This window comes from Protopterus annectens, chromosome 6.part0 (assembly GCF_019279795.1).
Source record: "Protopterus annectens isolate FY-2018-M chromosome 6.part0, PAN1.0, whole genome shotgun sequence".
In the NCBI taxonomy this organism is placed as follows: Eukaryota; Metazoa; Chordata; order Ceratodontiformes; family Protopteridae; genus Protopterus; species Protopterus annectens.
The window spans coordinates 386,942,406-386,954,413 of NC_056737.1; the positions used below are offsets into that span (position 1 = coordinate 386,942,406).

At 37.5% G+C, this 12,008-nt stretch overlaps 1 protein-coding gene across 7 annotated transcripts in view; it reads right to left on the reverse strand.

Moving 5' to 3' along the window:
- RALGAPA1 (Ral GTPase activating protein catalytic subunit alpha 1) overlaps positions 1-12,008 on the reverse strand; it is a 5,382,632-nt gene that overhangs the window by 621,153 nt on the left and 4,749,471 nt on the right. For all 7 annotated transcript variants that reach the window (XM_044074134.1, XM_044074135.1, XM_044074129.1 and 4 more), the window contains one exon: positions 5,663-5,821. In XM_044074134.1, the coding sequence (XP_043930069.1) occupies positions 5,663-5,821 (159 nt within the window). The remainder of the gene's footprint in view (positions 1-5,662; positions 5,822-12,008) is intronic.

Below are 12,008 nucleotides of genomic sequence, written 5' to 3' on the forward strand. Positions count from 1 at the left end.
TTCTTGGCTGGGTTTGCACTGTTTCTTCTATTTATTCGTGGTTACTAGATATAGACATTAACATAAGCCGAGATCAATTTTAATGCAACAATCTTTATCATCATATTATAAGAGGTTGTTTACAATATTTAAAGTTAAGATGATGTTTGCAGGAGGGCAGTGGAAAAGTCATATGGAATGTGGACTTGCACCTCTTAACTACTATGACTTAGGCATAGAGCAATGACTTTTGACCTAAGATCTTGCCTTGCAACTCCTAGCTTTAATGACTGTTTTCTGACTTTCTTCATAGATACAGACATGTCCAAGGGAGTATATATTACTAAATAACAAATACTTTTGCACAAATCTTACTTACCACTAACAAAGCTTCCAAAAAATGAGGTGATCTTGGTTTTGGTCTGTCTGTTATGACTTTTAAAGGAAAAATTAAGATTTTTAATGTTCAGTTTGAGAGGTATGTACACAGAGTTATGATAGTTGTAAGAACGGAGGAAGAAAAATGAATAGAGGAAAAACTTCAGGGAGTGTTTACAATGATTTAGGAAGTAGAAATCTACATTGGAAAGGACAAAATCAGTACATTTAGAGACTGAATGGGTGATACATGGGATGAGGCCAAGAAGTAGTTTGGATTGCAGGTTAGAGACTGCCTTCCCTGCCAGCAATAGATATCAGAGTATAGGAGTGAGAAAGGGGATAGAGGAGTCATAAGTGAAAGACTTGCTCTGGCAGAGTTTTTAGTTGAATCTAGAATACAAGCTGCCATTAAAAAAGGGATAACTAGTACAGCAATTAGAATATTGCACTGTAACTATATCAATCAGATGAGTTTAGAAAAGATTGGGAAGAGACTGGAAGAGCAATTTACAAAGGAACAATGGCTTCCTAGTATGCAACAAAGTCCAGAAGGTTTAGGATTTTTGCTTGGAAGTATCTGCATAGCTATTTTTGTACCCTAAGCAGACTTCAAAGAATTTTTCCTCCGGAAGACAGCAAATGTTGGAGGAAAGAAAGCGGTAACTGGAAACAAGCTTTTTGGGAATGTAATTAGCTGGAAGATTTTAAAAATTCCATACAAAGTATTCTGTCAGAAATATTGGGGGAGCAAATGGCTTTAACGAAGGGAATGATTATTTTGAGGTGGAACACAGGGTCTGAACTGCACAGACACAAGTAAGGCCTTGTTAAGTTTAATTCTGTTGGCTGCCAAAAAAGCAATTACTACAAAATGGAAACCAAAGTCTAAACCAAATATACCTGAAGTACTGAATATTGTAAGAGAGATAAAAGAACTGGAAGAGGGATCTTTAGAAAAGGGAAGGAGCACATGGCATAGAAATAAATGGAATTTGTGGGAACAACATATGCAGAACAATGTTCAAGAGAAGGAGTGAGGTTTAAAGGAAGGTAGGACTTCAGCAATTTACATAATGTTGGACTGATGACAGTTCTAACAAAAAGAAAATATATGTGACGTATGTTGTGTCTTTCGGCTTTTCCTGGTTAGGAGTCGCCACAGTGGAACTCCAGTCCGCTAATGATTGGCAGTAGATTTTTACATGCCGAGTTGCCGGCCCTGACGCACAACCTTCAATGAAAGTACCCCCATTCACGCATGTCTCCACACAGAAGACGCTCTAGCTGAGAATTGAACAGGACAACGTCTTACTGTGAGGCAACAACGCTACCGCAGCACCACCACCACAGTTGTATAATATATGTAAACAGAAAAAATGTTAATATGCTTTTCCTTTTCTATTAATGTATGTGTGTCTATGTCGTAATTGATAATTTAATAAAGATGTACTGCATTAACTGTATCTCACTAATGTACTGTACATAGCTATCTATGAGCAGTTTAAAGTAATACAGCTTCGGATAAGCTACAGTCTCAGTCTTTTTTTTAAATTTAACAAAGTACTACATTTTGATCTTCTGATTCTGCTATACAATACATTGTCTTCATATCCAGTCTGTGATACAGATACAATGGGAAAAAGGATGAAAATCAAGAAAGTCTGAAAAATGAGGCAAGAGGCTGTGACAGAGGAGAGAAATTCCTAGATAGAAACAGGGACTAGGCAAGACGAATTATAACAAGGATGGTTAGGCATGAGGTTGGAGAAAGGCAGAATTGCAATTTGTATCAATACTCTCGGGGAGATCAGATCAATGATGGACTGGTTCAACACCCATTGGAGTACTTCGTATTCAGATGTTGCACTGTTGTAACAGCTACTGTTACAAAAGCATTAAAAGCTACCATTAACTTAAATTCATTTTACCCTATAGTATTTTAACTTATGTTTTATTGTAACCAGTATTTTGTTTATAATCACCTAAATAAAGCTGAAGACATAGCTAAACATTTCGTACAGACAAAAAGAAGCTACTTCACAAATTGTGTCTGAAGAACTGCAAATAAGGTTTATGTTGGCAAGACATTGAAATTGTCATCAACAAAGGAAAATTATCAAAGGCCAAAGGCACTTCTCTTTCAGAATTCAGCCTAAATGGAGCTGAAATCAGTGGCTTGTCCTTGTACATGTAGTATCATAGGATCTCTGCTTTGTAATACAGACTACATATATTTTAAGAATCTATGGTCCTAAAAGGTTTAAGAATGAAATGAAATATTACTAAAGAAAAAAATTAAGTGAGATGACAAATTATTAATCAGAGTCTGACAGAACACCCTTAAGTGCTCTGCAAACTCTGGCTAAAGCAACTACAGCGTAAAGTAAGAAAATAAAGTAATTGTTGTGCACAGACCCAACTGAATTGCAAGAAATTAAGTACTACAAACATTGCACTCTGTCCAAACCTTTGCTATTTCTCAAAATAAAAACTGTTTGTTCAACAGAAAGCTATGGTAAAAGTTCAACGTTTCTGTAATATGCATGTTTAAGGCATCCACTAACAGAAAATGGGTTGTACACAGGTGAACAGAATGGGAAAAATAAATGAATAGTAGGTGTTTCTGAAAGAATAGATTTCCACAGTGCATTTTCAATGCAGGGACCAAAGCAACAACAGAGAAGATTATGAGTTGGTCGCTGATCCTAACCAACTTATGTGTTTGAGGTATAGATGCCAAGAAACTTACCTCAAGATGAAAGCTTGACAGGTGAATCCTGGCATATATATTGAGAACACACAATATTAGGTTAGGATTAGTTACCAATCACAATTTTTTGCAGTGCATGTAGCTTTTAAAATGAAAAAAAAAAAAGAAAAAAAAGAGCACCATGTGTTTTGCTGGCTTTCAAAACCGTACAGTACTTGGTAAGCACTGTCAGAAAGGCAGTGTAACACAGTCCTTTATGCTTACATTCACCTTCCATGCCTTTCTACTGTACAGATTTTAGCATGAAAGTCCAGATTTTTGCCTGACATGTTTGATCTTTCTCTCATAAAATCCATTGTTTTCAGAGAAAATACTGAGGACAGAAGACACTAAATGACATTTGTTTAGGTTTCAGACATTGTACCCTTCAGAAAATACTGGAAAACACACATCCTGTTATTCTAGTAACTTTCAAGTTTAACAGGAAGTCAGGACACTTTATAGACAGACACCACACAGAAACAAATATTTTACTCTGTCTCTGCCATTTGCTGGTCAATACTGGCAGATTTTACTGCCCAGCCCAAGACCTGACCTTAACAATTTAAGCAGGGGTGCTTAACATTTGTTAAAATCGGGTCTCACGCCACTCTAGTGCTTAAGTGATTTGTCTTTTTCTGAATATTGGAGCATAATCACAGTGATCAGTGCACTACAAGATAATTACTGCTATATTCAGGTGCATTTATATGTAACAAAGAGCCCTACTACAACAGAAACTGTACTGCTCTGTCAAATATATTTCTTATGCATCATAACAGAAACAACTGTGTTAGTGCAACAAAAAGTACTAGAGAAAATGGAGATGCTAAGCAGACCACCTTGCCCCCTTTGGTATGTACCTAACCAGGCATATCCAGCAACTGGAACGTCCACAGAGGTTCCTCACTAAAAGAATACAGGGCATAAGTAAAATGTCCTATGCAGACTGTCTCAAGGCCCTATCCCTGTATTCAGTCTCCTACAGGCTTCTGAGGGGACATCAATGCTTGGCATACAGGGCATTGTTAGATCCCACTCTGATGGATCTCCTGCATATTCACAAAACAAACAGCACCAGAATTACCCATTCTAAAGACTTAAAGCATGCCTGTGACATAAATAGAACCTGCTGGAGAGAGAGGTATGTATCCCAGAGACTACCGCGTCTATGGAACAGGCTTCCCATCCATGTGAAGCAGAGTTCCTCCCTAACAAAAACTGAAGTGCAACTTGGACAATTGGATGGGAAACTGGAATTGTATCCCTGGTTTGGCACCTATGTCTCTAACGGACACTTGTAACCTGTAAATAGTTTATCTCTCTAATGGACACTTGTAACCTGTAAAGGGTTCATCTCCCAGACCCATACTTACACTTATCATGGGTATCAGAACTTGTCAGAGATTTGGGATGCATGGCTAGGCTTAAAAAGGCCCTTGTCGTCATTAGCCTAGTAAACAAATATGAACACAAATTAATGGTATTGTGAATGGGAATGCACTAATAGAAAGCAGTGTTGTGAGTGGCAACAGATGGGGAGCAGAATAACTTATTAACTATTTTTTGTGACAGAATAACCTCAAACAACTGTACTGTGCATTCTCATTACAGTGGCAAAACAAAGCACAATTCAACACAAGATATTTAAGTATTTGTTGTGTGCAGACCCATCTGCATGCTGTGAGAAGTTTTAACAAAAGTAAACACTTATTTTTCCTCATTAAAAAAACTGTTTGCCCAGTAGATAGTAATGGTGAAAAAAGTGCTGCTGCATGCAATATATTGAGGGTATGTGAAAGGTGCCATGTTTAACAAAAAGTTGTGGTGTGTGGCTGAACATAACATAGAATGGAGAAGATTACCTGGTCTACTGTGCAACAGGAAAACAGCAAAGGTCTACTCTGTGAAGACAAGTGCTACTGGGATACCCAGTTGGTTGGAAAAATAACACGTATTGGATGCCTTTTCTAAACTTTTCAAGTGAGCACAGTGCATTTCCTATGAAAGCAACACTGCTGTGTGCAATACAGACAAATACAAATGAAGGCAAAAAACAAATTTTACACAGCAGAGTTGTGACACTTTCACTGGACTTTATAATGACATGGAAGCAAGACAGATTACTTCAGAATAATTGCATTAAAGGAACATTTGGGATTGTAGTTTTAAACATTAAAAAAATAGGAGAGAGTGTGAGAGTAAGAAACTGGCAGCAATAATGACTTTAGTTTGCAAAGTAAGACATCTCTCCTCTTTACTATGCATAAAACAATGCAAAAATAACTGTAATAAGATTCATAAAACAAGACTCTTCTGCAATTAACAGTTGCACAGCTAGTTCAGGTTTATTTATTTGCAACTTCACTGTTAGAGCAACTATGACTGACATAAGTTTCTTCTACCTATGCATGTAAGCCAACACAAAAATGAGACAATTACCATGCGCAAGTAGTCAAGCATAGCTAATACATGCATGCAAACAGAAAATAGAATTGAAAAGATGCTTTAATTTCCTTTTTGTTGGCATGTGGCTTAAGTAGGGCAACTTACCTCGGGTTTTTTCATTATCTGAATACTGTACATGTGATTTTTCATGGGATAGATGATGATGAGAACGTCACCAAATTCTGTAGGAATAATTCCCCTCCTGTAGTCTCGACTATGTTCTGACCAGACAATATGGACTTCATCATTACCCAAGTGTCTTAACTGGTAAAACGAGAAAAAAATAATCATAATGTCATCTAATCAAATTTTCATCTCACGTCGCAAGCAACATTTGCACCTCCATAACTAATAAATCCCACTAATGACATGGTTTCTTGTAGTACAAGTGTTACCTAATAACATTTTCAATTTGCAGGTCTCATTTATATCTTGTATATCCTAATCAACATCTTATTTTTCCCATGTTCACAGGCTTAACTTGATGCATTTGCAAAGGTGAGGAGTCCCACAAAGGTGCCTCTCGTTTTCTAAAAGGCTCCTAGGGTACAGGAATGTAGTTTTAAATCTTAGAATTAACTGCAAATTAAATTTTAATCAAACACTGCTTTTCACATACAAATAACCAACTAAGCCTTTTTATAAAATAATTACAAAAGCTTGACAGTATATGTGGGGTGTTAAAGATGGTTTCAACTTAAGAGGCATAACAACTGTTACATTTAGTTAAAATTCACCAGTTAAGGAACATCTGGACCACTCTATATCAGGACAGAAAGAATATGGGTTAGAGTGACACAATCAAGCCAAAATACTCGGAATAACAGCTATAATTAGTACAATTATGCTCACACCTAAACCTTTGATTCCTATGAATCTGTCTACCAGTTAATCTGATTTAGTAAAGAAAGGGTTTACTTATAATATGAATAATAAGGAAAAACAAACATCTTTCAGAAGTTCTGATGAAGTCTGCCATCGGCAGATGAAAGCGCTTAACATTTTTGGTGGATTTATTCTGTGGATGTTGGTCGTTTGTCATGTTTCGTTGTTTGTAGCTCAATAAATGGACTTGCTGTGGAAGCTGCGTTGACCTTTATTACCTGCTACCAGACCAGTCGGGTTTTCGTGTGTGAGTTGCTTTTCACTTTGCTAACCTTTTCAGAGAAGTAAGACATGTAGGGATAATCCATCACCCCCCCCCCCCCCCACTTCGGTGGCTACACAGCAACCACATATTTAAAAAAAAAAGCAGCAGTGAAAAGCTACAAGTGTGAGTGCATACAAGCACACTGAAAAGTCCACTAGTGCTTGAGGGATGAGGGTGATACTTCAGTACATGACTACATGTGCATTCATATACTGAACTGGAACAATTCAAAAGGCAGTCTTTTTTTCCTCAACCTAATACAAGCAGCATCACACAAGGAGTTGCTGACAAGAACTTCTCAGTATATGACAGATGCACATACACAATTTCACTGGAGACAAAAATCTTGCATACAAACAATGTTGTCAAGAACACATACACTAACTCAATCCATCACACAAAGTGTTCACCACACACACGCAGACTACCTTGCGGTGAGGCACTAAAAAGCAATCTTGCCAAACCTCAAAGACCTCCTAAGCCTATAAAAAGCAGCATCTATCCTCACAATCTCTAAAGCACTCACCAAAAGCAACACCAAATACACCTACATAAAGTGGAGCCAAGAGCAAAGCCCATAAGGCAAGCAAACATATTACCGGAAGTCTTGTCATAGAGGACTCCATTGTATGGACAACACAGATACCCCACTCAACAGACTGAACAAGAAGATAACAGTTAGTTGCTTATCTTGAGCCAGGATCCATCAAGTCACTCACACTCTCAAGTCACTATACCACAGGTACCAATATGATTCTATTATAGTCCATGTGGCATTAATGACCCGAATCATAACTCCCTGGACTAAATGAACAGAGACATTACTGATATCTCTCTGAATACGTGTCTCAAGCAGATTTGTGCCTTGCACTGAGCAGCATTCTACATTCACCAAAGATGAAGCTGTAGTATGAACAAAAGATGACTGACTTCAATAAATGGCTTAGTTTCTGGTGTCTTTCCAGAGAGATTCAATATCTGTCAGCATGGGAGGACATGTTGAACAAATCATGTTGCACTGCAAAGAATGGTCTGCAGCTGCCCCCTTAGACTTCTGAATATTGACTAAAACTTTATACATCCCCTTAGAGCCTTTTTTAGGCAAGGCTAAACTGACAAACCTACTCGAACAACAACTAAAACCCAAAGAAACTTAAGAGTGTTTCTGCTCAATGCTAGGAGCTAAATAAGAAGCTCCACTTCCTACAAGCTCTTCACATACTGGAGGACATAGACATCTGTGCCATTACCAAGACATGGTTTAAATCCGCAAAAAGTACTCCAGCAGTGCAAAGCGTCAGTACCTTCCACACATTTAGAACATCTGCTGCACACACCGGGACAAAAGGTAGAAGTCTCTTGATCTGCATTACCAACAAGTACACCTCTAGAATGGTTAGAGAGGACAATAGTAGATGTAAGTATGGTAGATTCATGTGAAGATAGTTTTTTTCCTGCTGTTCTGAGGAAGAAATAAATGCATATACTGGGATAGATACAAGTAATGTGAAATACATGAATACTTTTATACCTCCATTTACCAATGAGGGCATTCAGGAATTTTATAAGATGTTGAATTATGCTGTGGAAAAAAGTGTGGATGAATTTAAAAGAAGTTCTAACATAACTTATAATTTAACTAACAATGAATGGAAAATGTTAATCTCATTAAGTAATAGGAATGATCTAATATTTAAACCAGGTGATAAGGGCAATAAATCGGTTGTAATGAGTTTTACGCAATATGTAGAAATGTGTAATGAACATCTACAGGACACTAATGTGTATGATAAAGTGGAAGTGGTTACTTACAATTCAGCTGTATTGGAATATTATGATTTATCGAAAAAAGGTTTATGATTGGGTTATTTCACATTTGATGATGTGAAAAAGAAATTTAGTATAGGAGGGTGTAAAATGGCTAATTTTTATTGCCTCCCAAAAATACATAAAAATTTAGTTAACCCCTCAGGTCGTCCGATAGTTTTGGGCAAGGAATATGTTTTATGCAAGATAGGTCAATTTTTGCATTTTCTATCTTTTACCTAAGGAACAAATGTTACCCTCTTACATAAAGGATGCATTTGATTTTTTGCAAAAACTGGATAATATACAATGGAAGAAAGATATGTATTGGGTAACAATAGATGTTAAGAGCCTTTACACCAATATTCAACATTCCTTTGGTATTGAAGCTGTTAGTTTTTTTCTAGGTCAGAGCCCTATGACTGAATATATTGTTGTGTTATTAGATTTTTTTTCTAGGTCAGAGCCCTACGACTGAATATATTGTTGAGTTATTAGATTTTTGTCTTAACAGCTTTTTTGATTCTGGTGGTACCTTATATTGACAAAAACAGGGTACGACTATGGAGGCATCTTTTGCCCCCTCATATGCTAATCTCAGCATGGGCCTTTTTGAAGTCGAATACATCTATAGGACACAATTTTTTCTTAAATATGCAAGAAAGTATTTTAGATTTATTGACAACCTTATTTTTCTTTGTGAAGCGGGGTTGGAGGAGGTAGAGAAGTTTTTAGTGGAATTACACCAAAATAGATTTGGTTTGGAATTTGATGGGTTGAAGGTAAGCAAAATAGTTTCATTTTTAGATGTAATAGTTGATATCAGTGAGGGTAATATGATTAAAACCTCGGTAAACAGGAAGTTTGAAAGTGGTATACAATATGTTAGGGCACAAAGTTACCATTCCCCCCATACCATCCAAGCTATTCCCTATGGGGAATTTATACGTCTTTATAGACTATGTAATAATGAGGAAAACTACATATTGGAAATGAAAAAAACTGTAGATTTGTTTAGAACTAGAGGATTTAGTGAAGAATTATTAGATAAATGTTGGGATAAGTTTACTAAAGTATATTGGACGGTGCAGTGGTAGTGTTGTCGCATCACAGCAAGAGGTTCTCCAGTTCGACTCTCGGCTGGCATGCCCTCTGTGCAGAGTCTGCATGTCCTCCCTGCATTCGTGTGGGTTTCCTCTGGGTGCTCCAGTTTCCCACATTGCAAAAACATGCGTCTGGAGCATTTCTCCCTGGGCCTCCACTGAAAAATTGGCTTTGTTCCAAGTTGGACTTTCCTGGTAAACAATTGTTAAATAAATAAATAAATAAATAAACATATTCATAAGGAATTTGTAGATGAAGAAAAAAAATGTTAATCATCCCAAGAGAACAAGTGAGGGTGGTAAAAAAAGAAAACATTTTTTGTAATTACCTACAGTAGTTTTAGTCACATTTTAACTGATTTGTTGAAGTTCTACTGGGGTTATTTATTGTCCTTTAAAGATCTTTCGCAATGGATCAGTGATGTGCCACTGGTTCATAGGTTGGTACTAGGCTATCAGCCCTAGGGCCTATACAAGCCTAGCCATAACAATTCCCTGGCTATTTCTTCCCACATTATTTACTTTCCTGGACCCGTCTAGCAGGGCGATTGACGTGATCCCTGGGGTGAATTTCCTTTCTCCCATCCGATCGTCAAGTTTCCTCTTGAAGAGGTCCAAAGAGGCACTCTGCTTGACATGTATGGGCAATCTATTCCAGAGTCTGGGGAGTCTCTGGGTCAGGTCTATGGTCTCACATAGAAGGGGAAGAAACATTAAAGATTTTATAGATAAGACCAAATGTATAGCTCCTGATGTAAACATGACCATAATTACAACAGAATATGGAATTTTCCCTTGTGGAAAGTGTAAAGTCTGTAAATATATAACAAAAAGTTTGTAAAAAATTAATGGACAATTTTCAGGTGAAAGGTCATTTTTGCTGTGACAATGAGGGCATTGTTTATGCCCTCAGTTGTCCCTGCAATAAGTTTTATATTGGAGAAACAGAGAGACCATTTAAGGTGAGGTTTAAGGAGCACATAAGAGACATTGCTAGGAACAAGAAAGAGAGTTCTACAGCGGAACATTTCTGTAAAATACATGAAGGGAGAAGTGAAGATTTAGTGGGAACTGTTTTGGAAAAAAACAGATGTTTCATTATATGATTCTGAAAGTTTAAAAAGCAGGTGACTTTTTAAGGAGCCTGTTTATATTTTAAAGTTTGACACTTTAGCCCCTAGAGGGCTTAATATGGAATGCAACTGGAGATATTTTATTTAATTGTTTTATTGATGTTTAATTAAGATATAATTAATTATTGGATGTATTTTAGGCAGGTGTGTAGAGTTATACTCCTTGAAGGCTTGTGTAGCCGAGACGTCAGAGTGAGAGCAACAGAAATAAATCTTTTTTTTTTGGTTTACTGGCTGGTGGTTTTGTCTTCGGGAGGACAATGCCCTGAAGTTTATAGACATGCAAATAACCACAAAGTTCCATACCATATCCTAGCAAGCTACAGTTCGCCCTCTATGTCCTAAGAATCCTAAAACTTGTGCCTAGACCTACTGGAAACACTCACTAGGAAACCAAGTACTCTATTCATGGGAGACTTTAAGTAATCTTCTACAGACTGGGAAACATACAGTGCCTCAAACTTGCAGAAATAATGATTCCTGTACTTTAATAACATGCATACCTTTGACCAGACAGTGTGCACAACCACCAGAGGTTCAAACATGCTGGACCTCATACTCAACAATACGAGAGTGCTGGACACCCTCCAGTGTCACGTCTTCACTGGTGAGGTTGGACCACAAAGCTTTTAGCAAACACCACCCTACCGAGTGGCAGTTTGTCAAAATGCAATGTTCCTACTAACCTCAAGTTCACAGCAACCTATGCTGAATTGTTCAGAGACCCTTTTCAACCATGTAAATGGCTGTACAGAAGCTGCTGTACCTACCAGAAGTAAGCCTAAAACAAACCACACTGGTGGAATCCAAAGCTTAACAGGGTATACAGTAAACAGAAAAAAAATTCATGGCGAAAATCAAGAAGAGCAACTCCCATGAAGCTCTCTAGTTAAACTAAACAGGAAACTAAGAGGACTTATTAAGTCCAGCAATACCAATTATAATGTCAAGAAAGCCACACAGGCTAAGGACAACCACAAAGCCTTCAACTACTATGTCTGCAACCTCAAAGGCAGCACTCAGCAGTGTGCCAAACTAGTGGTCAGTGGTGCCACCTTCACTGAACACAGCGGCATAGCAAATCTGCTAGCTGACAAATTCAGCTCAAATGTCACACTCCCCTGACCCCCCCCCCCCCCCATGAAATATCTACAATTAACATGACCACTTAAAAAGAGCAAACAAAGACAAAAATGCCAAATCCATCAGGGAGTTTGCAATGCTGGTGTCAGGAATGTATCAAACAGAAAAGTTTCTGG